This window comes from Candoia aspera, chromosome 1 (genome assembly GCF_035149785.1).
Source record: "Candoia aspera isolate rCanAsp1 chromosome 1, rCanAsp1.hap2, whole genome shotgun sequence".
Classification (NCBI taxonomy): domain Eukaryota; kingdom Metazoa; phylum Chordata; class Lepidosauria; order Squamata; family Boidae; genus Candoia; species Candoia aspera.
In genome coordinates, this window is record NC_086153.1 from 308,232,998 (window position 1) to 308,255,417 (window position 22,420).

Here is a 22,420-nt window from a genome sequence, read left to right on the forward strand (position 1 = left end):
AACTTCACCCAGTCAGTCATGTTATAGGAACAGCTAAATCTAGTTAATGTTGTTCTCCAAGAGAAGGATCTGGAGAGAAAGAATGGCTAAAAATAGAGGGCTCACTATTACTATTACCTGATTGCTGAATCCTAGCAGAACAGAATTTGCCTCCCCACTAATTAGCTGTAGCAGCTTTTCTCAACATTTTGACCCTGGAGGAACCCTTGAAATATTTTTCAGGGCTCAGGGAACCCCTGCACGTTCAGGCTCATGTATAGGCCAGAAGTTACAAAATTATTTTGTTTCATACGTAGGCCTGTATATATGCATTAACAGTGTTCTTAAACTGAAAATAAAGAATGAAACTTACCTCTAATGTGAACTTGCCCAAATTTGAAATAATTTTTTAAATAATTTGTGATCTCCCAGGGAACCCCTAGTGACCTCTTGCAGAACTCTGGTTGAGAAACTCTGAGCTACTGTACAGTGTCAACTAGAGCCTGCCTGCCTGCTTGAGAAGAAGTTAATGATGTTTATCGGTACTCTCTCAGTATAAAGATTTGTGGGATGTAAGCAGCTCCTGGAGAAATTAGGTGAAGATTCTGTTTGCTAAATGATGATAGTTGATTTCCAGAAAAACCAAGGAAGTCATTTGATTTGGTTAAGTGTGTTGTTGGAAGAAGGCCAGCAGTCATCAATACAGCCCGACACTGATGAAATTGCTATCTGGAAAAGCATTATATCCAAAAAACAAGCACCATCATTTATTTTTCTTTAAAACACCTTTCCAAGGCCCTCCAGCTCCAGAACAACTCTGGGCAGCTGAAAATTTAAAAAAGGAAGAAACATCACAATATCAAAAAAGGTGATAGTCACCCAGAGGGAACAATAAAAACCCTCTTTCCCATACAACACACGACCTTAAGGGTCCCAACCCCCACCTTAGCCCAAGGCCTGGAGAAAGAGCCAGGTTTTTAAGGCTTGCTTAAAGGTAGGCAAGGTATGGGGCAGTTTGAATCTCTGGGGATTCTATTCCAGAAGGCAGGTGCTGTGACAGAGAAGGCACATTCACGGGTCCCACTAGATGGCATTGTTTACTCAATTGGATCCTTTCTCATCATATGGAAGGGCAGAAACCATGGAAGGCAGGTGGCCCATGAGCTAATTAGGTCTTATGCCATGTGGGACTTTGTGAGTGATAACCATCACCATGAATTGCACCCAAAAGCCTCTTAGTAAACAGTGCAGCTCGTGGAGCAGTGGTGTTACACAGGCATAATGAGACTTCCCCATAACAGCTGACTCACCAAAAGTGGTCCAGATATTGGCACCAAACCCCCCAGTAAAGTATTCCTTTCCCTTCTTCCACTCTACTCTCCATCCAACCCTCAAAACTTTACAACCCCTGGCCTCCCATTAAACACTCCCTCCAGGTCCTATATTGTGACATAATCTCAAATGGTCATTGATCTTAATCAGTTCTATTACAAATGTACAAGGCTGAACAGGGATAACAGAGGTGCATAAGCAAATTTATTTATTTATTTATTTATTTATTTGAGCAGTTATAGACCACCCAACTCAAACAATGTGACTCTAGGTGAAAGAAAAGGCACACCCACTTAAGCATACTAAGATAATGAAATGTGAGGTGGTTTCATATTTACAACAAGAAAAAAACGTGTTCTGTTTCTGAAATTATCAGTGTCCCAGGATGATTTATATTTTATTCTCAGTTGTTCATCAAAACCCAACAATTTCATCAAGCCAAAAGCAGCTACTTAGAGAACGCTGGAAGAGATGGGTGTAGAAATATCAGTTTCATCAACTGTGGGAGGAGCTGCTTCAATTCTTTTCAGAAAGCAGCAGAAGCACAAGGTTGAGATCATTCACAAAGGCAGCTACAATTTGAGTGAACATCAAAGGCCTGAAGTTTTTGCTATACAGGGGTATGTACTATCTGTTGTTCTTTGAGTAGATTGTTAAATGTGAAACTTTCCTAAATCCTTCTTACAATTGTTGCTCCTTGCTCCTCTTTAAAACTTTTGCTTGTTCTCTATTCCTTATTTTGCAAAAACAGATTGTCATTGTTGAATACAATTATTAATTAGATTAATTGCCCCTGGCATAACAGATTTACCATTCGTATATAACAGATTTATATGTGTACCTGGTTTTGAATGTACTGGAATAAGTGTTTTCAAGGCAGATTAGAAGAACATAAGGAAGACCCGGCACAAAGGCTCTGGAACACACAACAGAGCAAGAGTGGATACAGTGAGACTTCTTTTTAAAAAAAAGACGCTGTAAATGATAAACGAAACTTTCCTAACTTGGTGCTCTCCAGAAGGGTTGGAATCAGCTGCTGTAATTTTCCAAGACCACATGATTAATTTGCTCTGTATTTGCTTGAATATTCACTTTGCTTAGCTATTTTGAAGCACAACTGAATAAAATACACTATTGCCATGGTGGCTGAAAATTATGGGAATTGCACTTCAACATACCTGGACAACTCTAAGTTGAGGAAGGCTGTTAGAAGCTAAGTATTGTTCAATAAGTTGAAATTCTTTTTTTGGGTACAAGCAGTTGTAGAGGGATTTTATTTATGTTGGGGATGATAGTAGGAGCTTGCTAGTCAGGACCTATATGTGGAGGTCATACCCTCAGTCAAGATGAGATATGCTTGTAGCAACATGATTATCTTTTGTTGTTTTGAGTTCTTTAAGAAAAACATAAGAGAAATAGAAGAAAACCAGAGAAGTGAAGCAAGTGTACGCTAGCAACAGAATTAAAAGCTGGTTCTGTATAACAAAATGAAATGGAACCCATGTCAGAAAAAGTTGCTAGATGAAGCCACCATTATGAGGAGGGTAATATAATAGAAACAACCATTATCAATTTCCCTAGAGCAAGGGGAAAATGGTTTGGTGCCCCCCAGATGATTAGGACTTCGGCTCTCATCAGTGTTCACCATGACAAAGGACTGTGGGGCTTGTAGTCCAAAACATCCAGAGGATACCACATGCTTGCCCATTTTAGCACAATGGCCTTGATGTAGAAAATATGGAGATTAGATTGGGCTATGATCCAATTGCCTGTTTACTAAGAAGGAAGTCCTTTTGAGCTCATTCAGACTTCCCTCTTAATAATTAGTAAACAAACAAAATATTGTATGGTTGCATAATATAAACTACATTTTAACTTAGTGTGATGTATGAATCCAACTATTGATATTTGTACACTGTAAACTGGAGCTAAGAAAAAATATAAACAACAAGTTGCTGCACTTCTGTTCTCTGGGTCTACTACACTTCATAATCTCACTTCACTGAATCTGACGTATGCAGTTCCTTTTCTAGTATATTGTTTACTAGGTATTTTGGGGCATTATTCCCAGCAGAAATGATATCAAGATAAACAGGAGGTGTAGGGGATTTCTTTTTAAAGACATATTCACAGAATGAAGCAAAGATGCTCAAATCCACTCTAGTCATTCTAATGTCTTTGAATCAAAACTAGGGCTTGTTTCTAATTCCATCAGAGCATTTGTCTAAGCTGCAAAGAACCTAATATTTGACAAAAAGAACTTAAGTATAAAAACTTTATTTCCTTGGGGAGAATCTGCAAAAATAAATAGGGTGTTTTGTTGTTGTTGTTGTTTTACTGGCAGCTCATTGAGAGAGAATGAGAAAGCTTTTAAGATTGGCAGTAGGCAGACAGTTTCAGCTAAGAGATGTAATCATTTCTATTTTAACAATCTTTTAACAATTTTATGAGAGCCATTTAGGTGTAGTGGTTAAGGCACCAGGCCAGAAACCAGGAGACTGTGAGTTCTAGTCCTACCTTAGGCACAAAACCAGCTGGGTGACCTTGGGCCAGTCACTTTCTCTCAGCCCTAGGAAGGAGGAAATGGCAAACCACTTCTGAAAAACCTTGCCAAGAAAACTGCAAGGACTAGTCCAGGCAGTCTCTGAAAATCGAACACAACTGAACGTGGAAAAAAAAGCAATTTTATATTGGAACTGTTATGTGGCATCTGCCAATTAACTCATTTTGTGACTCAATGGTTAGCATGGCTAGCTAACCAGGAAAAAATGTTTAACTATATGCACATAAACATTCTGATTTGATATCAATCAATCATTTGATAATAGCTGCACATCAAACTCATATCAAAGATCCAGAAGAACTACCAAAGGTTATCATTAGCATTCCAATATAGATGTATCCAAATATGTGTCATAACTTCAGGTTAGAATTGTGGACTGAAAATAAAAGGCATTATCTTTGGGCATACATCTTGCTGAGGTTGGCTTAAATGTGAATTGGCTGGCTTTGATATTTTTCATGCCCACTGAGCCTTATGCTTTGCAGAAGTTTTTTTTTTTTAAAATCTTCAGGACAATTCTAGGGATGTGGGCAGCCCCAAAACAGCCCAGTGAGTATTGCATACCATCAATGGCCACAATAGACTAAAGAGAAATGGAACAGAGTGAGTTTGATATGCTAACGGGTCTGAAGATTAACCCTTTGTTTATTCTGACCAGTAATGCAGGATGTCAAGGAACAAAAACATTATTTCTGTAAGAGATTCAGTCAGTTGAGCTCCTAAAACCAAATGAGAAAGTGATGGGACTAGAGGATAAGTACCCTAGGGTTCTTGGGGACTTTATGACCCAAGGCAAAAATAATAAAAAGTGTTTTGTTTTGATTTTTGTCACAAACTTTTTTCTTCCTGAGAAAATACGCACACTGCAACTGGAAAATGTAAAGTTTCTTTTCTTGCTCCGTCATCTACCTGTTTGCTCTATTCTGCATTTCCTGTGGAAGTAGTTTGTTAATTTTGCTTTCTATTTCACCAAGAAACACTTCCTTTATTTGTTTTTATTTGATCCACATTAAAAAGGACCAAACTTCTTCTTGTTTCCAGAAAATGAAATTGAATAGGATTCTTCAAAAGAAAAAAAAAATGATAACATCCCTTTAATTTCACTGTAGTTCTTCCTACCCTCACCTTCATCATCACACCATCTTGCCATAAAGTTGGTCATTCAGCTCAGCTTGCCTTAAGAAGGCTAGGAAAACCAGTTGCAGTGGAGAATTTGATTTCATAATGTTTTCCCCACCATGCAAGGCAACTTTCTAAGGACACTGAAAATATATTAATATTTTTGCTTTTGTAATGAATATTCAACAACAAAGAAAAGTGTAATGCTTTCTTTTCTTGGCACAGTCAAAGCCAGTGTTGAGAAGAAAGAAAAAACTCAAGGTGAAGCTGGTGTTGCTCTCTATTAGGATCAAACGTCTTTGCTCTTCTTTTTAAATGACCTGGAGGCACAGGTTCTGTTTTTTTCTTCCCTCTGTGGATGATGAAACACTTGGTGCAAATCAGGGAATGGTGTTCCTCCTGAAAAGGTATAGAACAACTTGATCGTGGGAAAGAAGGAGCTGCTGCCTTTATACTGAATAAATCTAATGATGCATCTAGTCTAGGACTCCCTTCTTCATAAGACCCTCAGGAGTGCCCTGCTGGATAGAGCCACTGCCCCTTCTAGTGTAGCAGTCTGTTCTCACAGTGGCCAAGCAACTGCACAAGGAAGCCCACTAATATCCCAGCAGATGGCTTTCAAAGGCATCAAGGCTAATAGCCACTGATCCCCAAGACTTCCATGTATTAGCTGAACCCTTTTTTTAAGCCAGCACCACACCTCATCATAGCAAATTCCAAAGCTGAATTATGCGTTGTGTAAAAAAATTATCATCAACAGAAGCTGCTCTCCATACTCTTCCATATGCTGCACAAGTGACAAAGTGAGGTTTTAAATTGTATGACCTTCCCCTGCAAACAGGAAGAGCCATCTTTTGAATGTGCTCTTATTTAAAACCCAGCCTTGTACAATATAAACTAGCTTCCCTGAGCACCCAATAGGCGGAAAGGTAGGAGATAGACTGAAATATTAAACAACAAATAAACATCAAGGAAAGGAACATTATAAAGTGAATACATCTCATTCTTGAACCCCTTTAGATTTGCTGAGTCTTATTAAATTTATATATATGTATGTGTGTGTGTATGTATGTTTGTATGTATGTATGTTTGAATACTACTATCTGTGTGTATGTTGGTAGATCTTTCTGTTTTAGCTTCTTGCTGTGGGAAACAGTGAAGAAAGGTTTAGTTAGCTACCATTAGACACCCATTTCTCTAACTGCTGGTAAGGATGAACTGCCATGTGGACTTTTTGCCAATGACATCTCTAAAATAACTAAAATAAGAAGTGACTGGACCACTACTAATGGGGTGAAGATTGTGCTATACTTCAAACAACATGAACAATAAAAGGCTTGGGTCACCAGCAGCCCTCAAAAGCCTTTTGCATGGACTTCGGTCTACCAAAAGTAATTAACAAATTCTATCTTCAGAATGGTATGCAGTATACAGTCCACCTTCCACCTTCCTTTTTTAAAGGTCTCATATCAGAGAGAAACGGCTGTTACATTATGTCTTGCCCTCATGTATGAGGTTTTGCATAACTTCTATTCCACTCTCATCTTATGTCTCTGGAGGGTGAAAGATTTCTTTTTTACATAGTATATATCCTGGGTAGTTTTTTAAAATTATATTGACCACCAGGAGGCAGTATGCAATTGGTTTTGACCTACATGGGACTCATCTGGCCTACATACCTACAGATCTTTCTATGAGGTTCAAACTCAAATGTGGCTAGTATGAAGCATGAGCCCCAAGTAGGATGAAACCAGACAGGTACTGCTCCCTGGTGGTCAGCATAAGTAATTAACAAATTACAAGTGTTAACGTTATAGCAGGAAATATATTAAGTACATGACCTGTCAAAAAAGTCAAGTTTGCAGTTGCAACTGCCATCTTACTTTTTTTTATCCCTCCAGTGTATACCCTGTCAGAGGGTAAGCATATTAAGGGTATTTAATTTTAATTAATTTTAAATAAGAATGAATTCAAATGAAAAAAGTTCTTTTTCCTGTTGGTCTTCAATGAGACATCAGTCATGCAGCTTCTCAAGTAGCACTTTTCTACTTATTTTTCTTAATGAATCTTCTCTGGTCTACTTGGATTCTAGAAGGATTTTTTGTTTTGGATCCATTTTGTTTATAAAGAGCTCTTCGATTCTTATTTAAATACATTGATAATTACATTTTCAAGTAAGCAGTTGTAAAATGGATCAGTGGATATTGTCATTTTGTATTAGGTTTATAGTATATTCTGGCTATTATGTGACGCTTTGCTATAAATCTGCTGTCTTGGTTTTCAGGTGCTCAGGGGCAATATCAAGACTCTTGGCTCTTCTTTTTGATGGTTATTTTTAAACCAGAAGTACACTGTTCAGTGTTTCAAATCTGACACTGTAAAACATGGAGCTCTTGCACCAAAGAACCCCAAAATAGAGCATACTCAGACTTTAATAAAAGAATACACTGTGCGTATCAGAATGTGAACAGATTTTATTCATTCAGCTTGATGCTTTGAAGCAGGGTAACACTTGCATTTGCTTAAATGAGAATGCGGCAGTCCATATCCTGGATTGTTGCTTTATTGGGCTTTTGGATTGTTCCAAGAACTTTGCCTGACTACATATTTCAAAGTCCAGATATGCATTCCAGAGTCAATAATACTGGCTTTTCAGCACCTCATAACCTACTGACCGCAAGGGAGCAGCATCCTGGAGCTAGAGGATTCACTATGGGCTCTATCTTTACCTATCACTCTGCCTGGTCTTTGCCTATGAGACTGATAATCTGAGGTCACTTCCTTCCACCTTTCTTCCCCGTCACCCAGGGACAGAATACAGGCCCTTGGATGTTCCTCCTGATAGGATGTAGGTGCTAGCTTTGCCTATCCCTGTGTTGTAATGTATTTCCTGTAAATCAATCTCCTTTCTTTTATACAGATAAAACCTACTTTACTGATCCTTACTCAGATTGGATCCCACTCTTAGGAATGCTTACACAAAGAGAGAGAAAGAGCTTCTACTTCCCACAAGTCAGAGAGAATAGGGCACACCAGTGTGTGTGCCTTGTCTTCTGCCCACCTCCAAGCTGTTAGGTATTCAGATAAAAATCTGAAGTTTCTGTAACATATTAAATGTATGCATTTATTATACTGCACTTACATGTTGTCTTATTAAGAAAGATGTTTCTAGAATTCATGGGTAGCATTCTGAGTAAATTCTATTCAATTCATGGAATTATGTTTACATTGTAACTACCTGTAATTCTCTCACTGATGCCATTGGTACTTGTCATAAGTAGCTTAGATTGAATGCTATTTCATAATAAAACAAGAATAACAGCATTAAAAAACAGCTATGCTGGATAGCAGCGATATCACAAACAATTTAACAGATTGCAGGTAAAATGAAGGGCTTTTCTCATGTAAGTTACACTTACAGCAAGACTGAAAAAAACTTCAAAATTAAAAAGGGACAAACTAGACTGCTTATTAACCATAAGTCAAGAAAAGTTCCTTAAGATATGTGCCCCTAACACAAGGCCACATGATCACTCAACAACTGAAAAATCTGTATTATTCTACAGGAGGTTAACATTTGGTTGACTGGATTAGAAAAAAAAAAAATCTCTTTCCTTGATTCTGGAATATATCTATGTATATGTTGTGTGTGAAGTCCTGACATTATTATGTAGCTATAGTGCCAGGAAATACAACTATGGTTTCCATTTCCTTTTCCATTGTTCTGCAGCTATAAATATATGAGAAAGAACAGCTTCCTGTGCTAGCATATAAAACATTGAAGCTGACCTCCTTGTACAATGGGACTTACTAACAGAATTTGCCACAAAACATTGCAGTGTTGTACATTTGTTCAGGGCTGGAATCTTGCACTTATCAAGGATGTTCTACTCCTTTCTCCTCCTCAACCCACATATCACTTCCAAACAGGAAGCCCAGATTCCACACTCATAAACCATGTCCAGTTCGCCCCACTTGTTTTTCTGCAGTTTTGCAAAATGTGGGCTTTATCCAAGTATCCTGATATATCTTCCACTGGTGCATGGATGCTGCTATTTTGGTACATGGCTAGGTAGGGATGGAATGAAGCATTCTTAAAGAGTATGTGGACTGTACACGGTAGGACTGTACTGCATGCTAATCTTTTCTGTGCCTGTCTACTCCAAAATAAGACAGTCTGAGGACAGAGAGACTCACCCGAAGATAAGTGTATCTAAGGTTGCAAGCTAAGACTTCAATCCCATCCATGCTGACCTTGGAATAACTCAGCACCAAGTACATCAGTGTAGATCAGTCTACGATATGTTAGAATGGTGTGTTTATTCACCGGTCAGGTTGCCCACCTAACAGGTTCCAATCATGGAGGTGGGGTAGAGAGTGAAGCAGAAGAGAACTTTCCCAGTACTCCTGCTTTATTCAATCCCTCCTCCATACAATGTACCTGCCAGGCTATTTCTGAATAGAGTTTAGTAGCCTTCTGAAAGAACACTACACTGTGTCCAAAAATACCATGACTATCCCAAAAAGTCATAGTAGTATGTGTGTGTATGTGAAAATATGAAAAATCTTGCACCTATCTTCAAAGAGCAATTTGTTTATGATGGTGTAGATACTTGCAGAGTGACTGCAGATGTCCACAAGGACATCAGCATTTCATTCAGCAATTTATCAGGATTATGCAGATTTCAAACTACCTGGCAATTCTTAGCCTAGTTTCTCTTCAAAACAACCTTGCAACAGAGATTAAGCTGGAAACGAACAAGCTAACTCAAAGATAGACAGTGATAAATCCTGAACAGTAATTTGGAGCAGCCAAACACAACACTATTGTCAGCACTACTGTGGTTTTGCAGGTGGACAGGGCACCTTTTTTCTTTCATACTTATCCCTATATCTACATCATACATTTGGCTTTACTGATATACTATCAATGTGAGAATTGCTGTTAGCAAGAGTTAGTTTTCAGCAATATTTTCTTTAACATCTTGCACTGTTCCCTGGACATGTAATTGTTTTACTTGCCCCAATATACTTTCTTCTAATGGAACTGAGTTCCATCCTTGGTTTTTGTTGAAGATTTGATTTTTAAGTTTTGTGCTGATCAGGGATCTAACTGTCCTTTTTATTTTCTAGCACTGAAGCAACAGCTATCATGGTTGAGCATGGTACAGCCCCTCCCAATGGTACAGTCACCTGGAAACCTGAGCTGAATGCAACGAACAGCTCCTGTCCTTGGCCAGAAGAGTGGCTGTGGTTGCTTCATATCCAGCCTGCCTTTCTCTGGCTTCTTGCTATAGTGGGAGTGCTGGAGAATGTATTTGTTCTCAGTGTTTGGTGCTTCCATAAGAGCCGCTGCACTGTGGCTGAAATTTACCTGGCAAATTTAGCGGCAGCTGACCTTCTGTTGCTCTGTGGCTTGCCCTTCTGGGCTATCAACATAACCAACAACTTCGCTTGGCCATTTGGGCTCACCCTTTGCAAAACTGTCAACACAATCCTTTATATGAACTTATATTCAGGCATTTATTTTGCAGTAATGGTGAGTATTGATCGCTACTTGGCCTTGGTGAAGACAATGTCTCTGGGACTCATGCGCCAGCCAATGTGCGCCAAATGGAATTGCCTCGTGATTTGGGTTTCTGCCCTTTTCCTTTGCACTCCTGCTCTGGTATTCAGGTCATTAAAGTATGTGAATGACTATAAGGTCATAGCCTGCATTTTGGATTATCCATCTCCTCAGTGGTTGGTTATCACAGTCACTTTGCTGAACACAGTGGGCTTTCTGATGCCAGTCTGTATCATTACCTACTGTACTGTTCGAATTATCCAAGCTTTACGAAACCATAACATTCAAAAGATCAAAGCCATTCAAACTGAGAAAAAAGCCACCATACTGGTTCTTGCAGTCCTTCTTCTGTTTATTATCTGTTGGCTTCCATTCCAGATCACATCATTCCTAGATATGTTACATAGAGTACATATCATTTCGGGTTGTGGTGCAGAACAAACCATTTATGTGGCTAGCCAGATTGCTGTCTATTGCAGTTTCAGCAATAGTTGTCTTAATCCGATAGTCTATGTCATCGTAGGCAAACAATTCCGAACGAAATTCAAGGATGTCTACTTTGGCAGATTTCTTCAAAGACCTAATTCAGCACCATCTGTCCAACTCAGCACAGTAACAACCACGGAAACTCTCTGAACTTCCTTTTCAGTAGAAAATCAAAGGAAAAAATCTGCTGTTAGATAATCACAAAAGCATAATTTGCTTGTTTCATGAGGAAAGACAAGGATTAAATAAAATCGTGGTTTTACATGGAGCCTTATTTTCAATGATAAGGACTAATTCATTGCTGATTAAACTTTATGGAAGCTGACATTGGTTTGCATAGGACACCAGCTCCAGCCAACTAATGGGGCTCAGTTATGTTTGTATGTGTTTGCTTGTATATGTGTGTATATCAAATATCTGCATCATGAAGTTCCTCTTCAGAAGAGATCTTTCATCTTTCTGCAAAGAAAAATCATGTATGTCTGCTACAGTATTTTAATAGGATTTCCAGAGATGTCCAGCTACTTGGGAAATCTCCTGATGCACTCCTGTGTTATTTGCTCTGGAATCCTTCCTCTTCTGCCATGGGGCACAACCTAGACACTCTATGGGTTCTTTTTTGCTTGAACATAAGAGTTGGCATAAATCCTATTCAGATTTCACAGTGAATACACAAAAAGGAGAAGATGACTGTTACACTGCTATGACTTCCATGCAAAAAGCTTAACATCTTCAAATCACAATATGTTTTGTCTCAGCTGTAAGCATTTACTTTCCTGCCAGATAAGTCTAATCAGTTGTGCAACTGTTTACCTATATGGCCCTTTTGACAAAATCTGGTACTCAGGATGCACCCCTCCCCTGATGACTACCTCAGACCAATACGTTCAGCTCTCCTTTCTTTATTGGGAGCTAGGGCTACAGTGTACTCCTAGAGTTGCTTCAGTAATTCAGTTGTCTAACAAACTGATTAACCTCTATCTGCTCTAACTATAGAAGCTAATGGCACCAGTAGCTAATGGGAATGGAGGGTAGCAGGGGGAGATAGTTGGGGGTCATAGGGAAGGGTCTGGAAGTACTGTCACTATTGTTTCACGACATCAGCCAACAGAACTCTTCTTATTGGTAGGACTAGCCCTGAATGTAGCAGGTGTGTGAATTGAGAAGCACCATATTAGCACTTTTTTTTCCTCAGCGAATCACTAGCAGCTAGAGAAGAGTCTAAAAGCAGAGATTCTTTTAGCCTGAGTCCTATCTCATTGGTAACAGAAGTATAATCAGTTGCTCTGCCTTACAGCAGGGTGAGTGGAAGGTAGAGCAGGATACCATAATTTACCAGAGACTAACTAAGGCTTTCAGCTACAAATCTTGATTCATGTTAATATTTAAAATGCTGTTTTACTCAGCTGTAAATTTGTATTTCTTTGAGTGGATTTGTCTGTTATTGAAACAATGAAGTTTGGTAGTTATTTGTGTTGTTTCTATTGTTTTATTTGATTTGTATACATATATGTGTGTAGCTAACCTAATACATATACTTGTAAATACACATAAATACATGTAGTTTTTTAATTGCCTATCACTTTGAAAATGGTTTTTTGTCAAGTGACTCTCTATATAATTAAAAATGGCTTTCTCTCATAAAACTATTATGCTGCATCTTGCTCACCCAGTGAATTGGTCAGTTCTTTAAATATTCCAGAGTTGTTTTTATGTTATTTTGTAATAAAGGTCTTGAACTGTGCTTAGGTGTAAGCACATGCTAAATAAAATTAATAAATACTAAATAGTATTTTATTTAATTAAGTGTTACCAGTCCTATAATTCTGACCTTTCTAGCATTCTCCATGTAGATTCCAGAAAAGAAATGGGATGGACACAGACTATCCCTTCCATAGAGCAAGATAGTGTATTGGCATTACAACTTCATCCCTCTATAAAATCATGTTGAATTTGTAGCTGCATTGAATCAGTATTTGTTCTGAAATGTTCAAAAGAATGAACTGAAATTCAAGAAGATATCTGTTGACACTGTGATTCCAATACCAGGGATAGGAAACCTATAGCCCTGTACGAGTTGCTGAACTATCTCCCAGCATCCCTCACTCCTGGGAATTATGGTGGGGGTTGAAGGTCAACTGCATCTAACTTCCCCACTAACTCCTGATTTATAGCCTTCATTGTTCACATGTCTTCAGATATAAAGATATGAACATTTTAAACAGTCTTCTCTAATCTGGAGTCCTTTGGATGCACGGTGCTTCAAATTATATAATCCTCTATCTTAACTTTGGTGGGCTGAATGTATGTAGAGATCTAATGACAAATACCTAGGAGATTCACCGTATGTCAGCAAGGGTCTCCAACTCTGTTACTTAATGAAAAAAAATAGCTGTGTACATATACTAGTAGGTCAAATATATAAAAAAGATTTTAATATAATATATAAAAAATAAAAACTTCAGCAAAGGATCGTTACCTTGTCATGGTGCTGGAGCTTGAGCACCTCAATGATGCCATGAGCTAAACCGTGAAGGGCCACCCAAGATGGGAAGGTCATGACAGAGAGGTCAGACTAAATGCGATCCCTGGGGAAGATAATGGCAACCCACCCCAGTATTCTTGCCGTGAAAACTAAATGGATCAGTACAACCAGAGGTATGTCGGTATACCATCGGAAGATGAGACCCCCAGGTCGGAAGATGGTCAAAATGCTACTGGGGAGGAACAGAGAATGAGTTCAACTAGCCCCAGATGTGATGACGCAGCTAGCTCAAAGCCGAAAGGACGGCTAGCGGCCGACAGTGCTGGTGGTGAACGGCGAATCCAACGTTTTAAGGCTCAACACACCATTGGAACCTGGAATGTAAGATCTATGAGCCAGGGCAAATTGGATGTGGTTATTGGGGAGATGTCAAGATTAAAGATAGACATTCTGGGCATCAGTGAACTGAAATGGACTGGAATGGGCCACTTCACATCAAATGACCACCAGATCTACTACTGTGGACAAGAGGACCACAGAAGAAATGGACTAGCCTTCATAATTAATAGTAAAGTGGCTAAAGCAGTGCTTGGATACAATCCAAAAAACGACAGAATGATCTCAGTTCAAATTCAGGGCAAGCCATCCAACATCACAGTGATCCAAATGTACGCCCCAACCACAGATGCTGAAGAAGCTGAAGTAGAGCAGTTCTATGAGGATCTGCAGCACCTACTGGACAACACGCCTAAAAGATGTTATTTTCATCACGGGAGACTGGAATGCTAAGGTGGGCAGTCAAATGACACCTGGAATTACAGGTAAGCATGGCCTGGGTGAACAAAACGAAGCAGGATATAGATAGCTGATAGAATTTTGCCAAGACAACTCACTCTGCATAACAAACACTCTCTTCCAGCAACCTAACAGACGGCTTTATACATGGACTTCCCCAGATGGACAACACCAAAACCAGATTGACTACATCCTTTGCAGCCAAAGGTGGCGGACATCTATACAGTCGGTAAAAACAAGACCTGGAGCTGACTGTAGTTCAGATCACGAACTTCTTATTGCACAATTTAGGATCAGACTAAAGAGATTAGGGAAGACCCACAGATCAGCTAGATATGAGCTCACTAATATTCCTAAGGAATATGCAGTGGAGGTGAAGAACAGATTTAAGGGACTGGCCTTAGTAGATAGGGTCCCAGAAGAACTATGGACAGAAGTCCGCAACATTGTTCAAGAGGCGGCAACAAAATACATCCCAAAGAAAGAGAAAACCAAGAAGGCAAAATGGCTGTCTGCTGAGACACTAGAAGTAGCCCAAGAAAGAAGGAAAGCAAAAGGCAACAGTGATAGGGGGAGATATGCCCAATTAAATGCAAAATTCCAGAGGTTATCCAGAAGAGATAAGGAATAATTTTTAAACAAGCAATGCGCGGAAGTGGAAGAAGACAATAGAATAGGAAGGACAAGAGACCTCTTCCAGAAACTTAGAAACATCAGAGGTAAATTCCAGGCCAAAATGGGTATGATCAAAAACAAAGATGGCAAGGACCTAACAGAAGAAGAAGAGATCAAGAAAAGGTGGCAAGAATATACCGAAGACCTGTATAGGAATGATAACAATATTGGGGATACCTTTGACAGTGTGGTCAGGGAGCTTGAGCCAGACATCCTGAAGAGTGAGGTTGAATGGGCCTTAAGAAGCATTGCTAATAACAAAGCAGCAGGAGATGATGGTATCCCAGCTGAACTGTTCAAACTCTTGCAAGATGATGCTGTCAAGGTAATGCATGCTATATGCCAGCAAATTTGGAAAACACATGAATGGCCATCAGATTGGAAAAAATCAACTTATATCCCCATACCAAAATAGGGAAACACTAAAGAATGTTCAAACTATCGAACAGTGGCACTCATTTCACATGCCAGTAAGGTAATGCTCAAGATCCTGCAAGGTAGACTTCAGCAATTCATGGCGCGAGAATTGCCAGATACACAAGCTGGGTTTAGAAAAGGCAGAGGAACTCAGGACCAAATTGCCGATATCCGCTGGATAATGGAAAAAGCCAGGGAGTTTCAGAAAAAACGTCTATTTCTGTTTTATTGACTATTCTACAGCCTTTGACTGTGTGGACCATAACAAATTGTGGCAAGTTCTTAGTGGTATGGGGATACCAAGTCATCTTGTCTGCCTCCTGAAGAATCTGTATAACGACCAAGTAGCAACAGTAAGAACAGACCACGGAACAACGGACTGGTTTAAGATTGGGAAAGGAGTACGACAGGGCTGTATACTCTCACCCTACCTATTCAACTTGTACGCAGAACACATCATGCAACAAGCTGGGCTTGAGGAATCCAAGGCTGGAGTTAAAATCACTGGAAGAAACATTAACAATCTCAGATATGCAGATGATACCACTTTGATGGCTGAAAGTGAAAAGGAACTGAGGAGCCTTATGATGAAGGTGAAAGAAGAAAGTGCAAAAGCTGGCTTGCAGCTAAACCTCAAAAAAACCAAGATCATGGCAACCAGCTTGATTGATAACTGGCAAATAGAGGGAGAAAATGTAGAAGCAGTGAAAGACTTTGTATTTCTAGGTGCGAAGATTACTGCAGATGCTGACTGCAGTCAGGAAATCAGAAGACGCTTAATCCTTGGGAGAAGAGCAATGACCAATCTCGATAAAATAGTTAAGAGCAGAGACATCACACTGACAACAAAGGTCCACATAGTTAAAGCAATGGTGTTCCCTGTAGTAACATATGGCTGCGAGAGCTGGACCATAAGGAAGGCTGAGAGAAGGAAGATGGATGCTTTTGAACTGTGGTGTTGGAGGAAAATTCTGAGAGTGCCTTGGACTGCAAGAAGATCAAACCAGTCCATCCTCCAGGAAATCAAGCCAGACTGCTCACTTGAGGGAATGATATTAAAGGCAAAACTGAAATACTTTGGCCACATAATGAGAAGACAGGACACCCTGGAGAAGATGCTGATGCTAGGGAGAGTGGAGGGCAAAAGGAAGAGGGGCCGACCAAGGGCAAGGTGGATGGATGATATTCTAGAGGTGACGGACTCGTCCCTGGGGGAGCTGGGGGTGTTGACGACCAACAGGAAGCTCTGGCGTGGGCTGGTCCATGAAGTCACAAAGAGTCGGAAGCGACTAAACGAATAAACAACAACAAAAATAAAAAATGGTTAATTGAACATGTCACAATAGCTGGCTTGCACATAAGCTATCATAAGTATATTTGCACATTACAGTCAAATAAACTGCATTATGACTTAGTGAATCCACCTACTGTCTACCTCAATGAACTTTTGGGCAAAAGTACTGTGAGTTCAGCTCAACCATAGTACTAAAATGAACTTCTGAGCCTCAAAATATGGACAAAGCACCCTCTTCTTTACTGATAAGCAGATGCCAGTAAGCCATAAGTGATGATTTGGATTTATTTTAAAGAAAATTTATCTTTGAATGTTTGGCCATTAACTGTTCAGAAATTGGAAACAAAAAGTAAAATTAATTCTAAATTTTCCAGTTAAAGACAACATTTAACTTTCCAGTTAAACTCCAATTTCCAGTTAAAGACATTTGTTGGCACCTAAGCATCTGTTTCTTCAATAGCTTCCTTTGATAATGAATCAATCAGAAGCAGGCAGCAGGTTTTAGAAGCTCTGAATATTCTTCTGGAGATGTTTTTTTTTCCCTACAGGCCATCAGCTTTTCCACACTGCTGAATTAAAGTGATATCCACCCATCCTTGAGCTGAAGGAAAATATACTGGCATAAAATTTGCTGACCCCGTTACCAGTCCCCATCCCACATCTATCGCCTTTACTTTAGTTTGCTGCTGAATAGTATCCTGATAGTATAGTATCCTGATTTCATGTGTGCAGGATATGCTAAGCAAAGCAATTGGTGAAACGCTCTGCCTTGCTACCCGCTTGCTTTCAGAATGCCACCAGACAGTAGGAAATCATTCACCAATCAGGACAGTGATGGGGCTTGAGTTTTGGACAGGTGGCTGACATGCCTCAGTTGTTCACAGAGCCAAAGCAAGAGAGCACACCCCTCAAAACTCTAAACCCCTGCTAGCTTTGTCAAACCATGTTAGTACCCCCCTTGAAGACTGTCAAACAGGTACTGTGAAGGCTGAGGGGGTGGCACAGTAAAGCAGAAGAGCCAGCTCTCTCAAAACCAGGGAGCTCTGCATCCAGAAAGAGCCCACTCCTATTTTCCCATGCACTTCCCGAGAGATGGGGTCTGTGGAAGGAGACATTTCAAAGAGACTCTGCTTTAATTGGCTTGCTATGAGCTTGCCTGGGAACTTCTACTATTTTCAGGATTGTTGTCAAACCCCATGTACCCGGCAAACTCAACAGATAAGAACCACACAGATTTCAGAAAGGCATCTTTAAGTCAGAGTGAAAATAATATGAAAACTGTGAAAGTAAGTTCCCAGGCAGATGTACAGCAAGCTAATTAAGGCACAGTCTCTTTGAGATGCTTCCTTCCCATGGACCTCATCGATAGACTCTGCTGCCTCTTCTCACACACACTGAACTCCCCTTCCTCCACCACCTGGTTCCCACAGCCTCTCACAGAGGAACTGATCTGCTCCCACATCTTACGTGTCACTAGAACGCACACTGACAGATTGGTCAGTGAAACATGCCAACTTTGACATGCCTTGGAACTACTGCAGGTTAATACTAGCTTCAGCAGGGAAACAGTACTCTAATTCCAGTATTTTTTAGCCTTAATCACCCAGAATCACACTGTTAAATAATAATTTTAAAGGCCTGTTTAAATCAGTGTTTTTAAAGCTTTCAAACTTCTGGGAAGGCTTTGGACGTCAGCATAACTATCAATCATGGTATCCTTCTGGACTGGCTTCAGGAGTTGGGGGTGGGCAGCACAGTATTGTGCTGGTTCTCCTCCTTCTTCCAGGGTCAGTTCCAGTCGGTGTTGATAGTGGGGGAGAGGTCCAGCCCACATCCCCTACTTTGTGGGGTGCCTCAGGGCTCGGTTCTCTCCCCTCTCCTATTTAACATCTACATGAGGCTGTTGGGGCAGGTGATCTGACAGTTTGGGGTGAGGTATCATCAATATGCTGACGATACCCAGCTCTGTATCTCCACCCCCGGCTGCCTGAGTGATGCCATGGATATCCTGACCCAGTGCCTGGAGGCTGTAAGGGCCTGGATAGGGTGCAACGGGCTTCAGCTCAACCCAAGCAAGACTGAGTGGCTTTGGGTTTGTGGGCCTTCCGGTGACAAGGTTTTTCCATCATTGGTCTTGGATGGGGTTGCACTGCCCCAGATGGACCTGGTGCACAATCTGGGGGTCCTTGTAGACTCACGGCTCCTGCTTGAAGAGCAGGTGGCAGCCGTGGCTAGGAGGACCTGTGCACACCTTCTGCTTGTGCACCAGTTGCACCTATTCCTGGACCGGGAGGCTCTACTCACTGTCACTCATGCCCTTGTGACCTCCCATCTGGATTACTGCAACACGCTCGACATGGGGCTGCCCTTGAAGAGCATTCGGAAGCTTCAGCTGGTGCAGAATGCAGCTGCAGGGGTAGTAAGTGGAGTCGGATATTTGACACACGTAACACTGCTGCTACAGCAGCTGCATTGGTTGCCGGTGTGCTTCCGGGTGGAATTTAAGGTGCTGGTTGTCACCTTTAAAGACCTTCATGGCTTGGGACCAGGTTACCTAAGGGACCACCTTCTCCCAGTTGTTTCTACCCATCCAATTCGATCTGGTAGATTGGGCATGCTATGGATTCCGTCAGCCAAAGAATGTTGGTTGGCGGGGACTAAAAGGCGTGCCTTTTCAGCTGTAGTGCCTGTCCTGTGGAATATTCTCCCCTCAGAGATCAGACTGTCCCCGACCCTGTTGGCCTTTCGTAAGGCCATGAAGACCTGGCTATGTGCCTGGGCTTGGGGTCCTGAGTGTGGTAATGGTCCCATTTCTTGGTTGTATTAACATCTTACATTGTTTACTTGACAGTCATGTATATTTATTTTTTATTGTAATTGTTCTAATTGTAATTGTTTTATTGTTTTATGATTTTTATTGTTGTAAGCCGCCCAGAGTCACTGGTTGAGATGGGCGGCTATAGAAATTGAATAAACAAATAAATAAATAACTATCTGCTGCAAGAAGTATTCTAGGATTTAATACAGAGAACTGGTTGGATCCTTTGGTCCTCATAATTGCTCTTCATAATCTGAGACTTTGCCCTAGGTAATAGCTGAAATTTACCCCCAGACTGTTGCTTAATGGTAAGGTACAGGCTTTGAATCTGCATTTTTTAAAACCTAGTACCCAGAATTCCCAGAGAAAGCCTTTCTCTAAAACCCTGAAGTCTGGCTGTGGTTCTGTCAGCCCTCCCAGGTAAACCAGACAGGAAACACTAATTCTACTTTATTGTAAGGCTACGTTAACAGAATCTTGTTAAGTCTGAAAGTACAAATTTCCCAACCTCCCTATTTACTGCCTGAGTAATTAGGGCGGGCCGTTCCTAAGCTGCTTCCTCTGACCCTTCCTCTGTTGCAGACTCCTTTCTCTTTTATTGGATCGTTCCTTAGGCAGCATCTCTTCCCCCATCTTCCAAGGCCACCCTCACATTCCATCACAGGTTCAGACTTTCACATATGGACCTCAGCAATTGGTATTAATAGCCCTTCTGTCTCTAATATTGAAAATAATCACTATTTTTATAATGATTTTATTCAACCATAGGGGAATGTATCAAGAGCCACACCTCAATCAGTAGAGGGTGGAACCATGGCACAGCTTAGATTTCATTTCCATTTCCATTTCCACTTGATTAAAATTAAGCTTCTTTAATACGACTACTGCTCAACTACAGTATATTAAATTAAATTACAATTTGGCAACATGTTTGGAAGGTTAGGATTAGGGGCTGCACCTAATGTTTTCAGGAGCACATGCAGGTCTCAGCTTGTCCAAATTCAGGCAAATGAATGTGGTGATGATCTACAAAGGCTTTCTTCCTTCAGATGTGTTACACTTCAGTTATCAAAGGTGATGACAGCTGGGGTTAATGGAAATTGAAATCCATCACATTTGGCTCACATGGGGTGAAGATTGATCTATAAGATGGATATTAGCTTTCCTCATTGTAACATACTGTTCATACCTGTACCTGCATATTTCCTTGTAGGGCAAAGAGCTATTTTATGGATGCAGTTTCAGTTATGAAAAAGGTTCAGGAGGAAAAGCTTAACCGACAAATTCTCCAGCAGGCTGGTCTTGATATGATTCAACACACAAACACAGTATACCAGGATTATGTCAGGTTAGCCCTAAATCCAGATTTAATGGGCTTTGAAGGAAATGTAATACAAAAGGTTAATATGTAAGCAATTTTCATGTATTTTGTAATTTATACATGGGGACTGGAATTCCTTCTGGAAGAAATTGAAGGATGTGAGCAGAAAGTCCTTTGGGTGCACTATTAGCTGTAGCTTCCAAGCTATTCTTAAAGCATCCCCACATTCTGTTGAAGTCTGTTAAAGCCCCACATAAAATGGGTTACCGTAAATGTGGTAGGAAACCATGTCAGCCTTCTTTTAATGGATTGACAATAGCTCATTAAAGCAAATGTGAAACTAATGGCAGGCAAATACATTTTCCTGACTTTTCCCTGTCTTTGTTTGATGGAAATGAATTTCCTTTCTAATTTCTTTTAAAAGAAAAGAGAATGATGGTGAATCACTAATGGGTGGAGTGTTTGTACTTAGTTAGCTAAGTGTTGGCAGAGTGCTAGAAGGCATTTGGCCCAGGAGAGATCAGAAAAGTCACACACCAGGCATTTCTATAAAAATAATTTTATTTACAGAAAACAAACATATTTAAAAGGCTGTTTGCTGAGAGGAGAGATTTCTTTCAGCTGCATATTCTCTGCAAGCCTACACAGAAGGGAAACTGAAACTAAAACAAGTTCAGGCAAGTTCCTCCCTTAGGCAATGCAACCATTAACACGTGAAAAGGGGACAATTAAATTCAACCTCTTCACGGGGCCAAAATGATTAGTTACCATAGTAACCTTAATCTGTAGGAGAAAACATATTAACACTAAGATGTCCCAGGCCCATTTAATTTCACTGTACAATCATCTCTCCAGCTCTGTACAGCGTCTCTGGAGTCTCCTGTTTCAACTCAGTCCCAAAAGAAGGCTTTATGAAGCAGTTCCTCCCACAGGGTTTTCCTTGTAACAGTAATCCTGTCACTGTTCTACAGACAGGAATTTGACGGAGAATTTCAAAAGGCCTTCTGTGCCTGTGTCTATATTAAGCCAGTGAATTTCCCATCACCAGTACACACACTCTCTCTCTCTCTCACATACACACACAATCCAAAACCATAGAAAAGCCATGGTAACTTTGAGTACTGTGACATTTTGTTGCTGTGTCTGCAAAAACCCTTTCAGTTTTTCAATGCAGACATTTAGAAGAAAAGGAAGTGATGGTTGCAATACAGCCATCAGCCTATTGAAATGTTTGGGAAAAGAACCCTGCCATTTTCATTTTCTGAATTTATTAACAGGAAAACTATTATAAAGTGTGTGGGGCATCTGACTGCTTCTTAAGAGTCACTTGAACCCAGCTACTGGCCCTCTGTTTGAACAGCTTCGGAGCATCTTCTCTATCTCCATCCCTGTTACAATGCAGAAATAAGGTGCTGAGACACCAGTGATTCTGCAAAGAAATTTCAACGTCTTAACACTGCTATAAAACCAATCTTGAAAAATGCAACAGGTGATGGATTTTTGAATCACAGCATTGCAAATAATAATAATACAGCAGATTTGCATAATGGTATTTTGCGTATTATGGATC

The 22,420-nt window shown here is 40.3% G+C and overlaps 1 protein-coding gene across 1 annotated transcript; it reads left to right on the plus strand.

Moving 5' to 3' along the window:
- The first annotated feature begins 1,802 nt into the window (after positions 1-1,802).
- LOC134488064 (B2 bradykinin receptor-like) lies at positions 1,803-12,832 on the plus strand. The gene is made up of 2 exons (XM_063290287.1): positions 1,803-1,931; positions 10,127-12,832. Exon 2 carries the CDS (start codon positions 10,146-10,148, stop codon positions 11,193-11,195), a length of 1,050 nt encoding a protein of 349 aa, XP_063146357.1. The 5' UTR covers positions 1,803-1,931; positions 10,127-10,145; the 3' UTR covers positions 11,196-12,832.
- Positions 12,833-22,420: the final 9,588 nt, after the last annotated feature.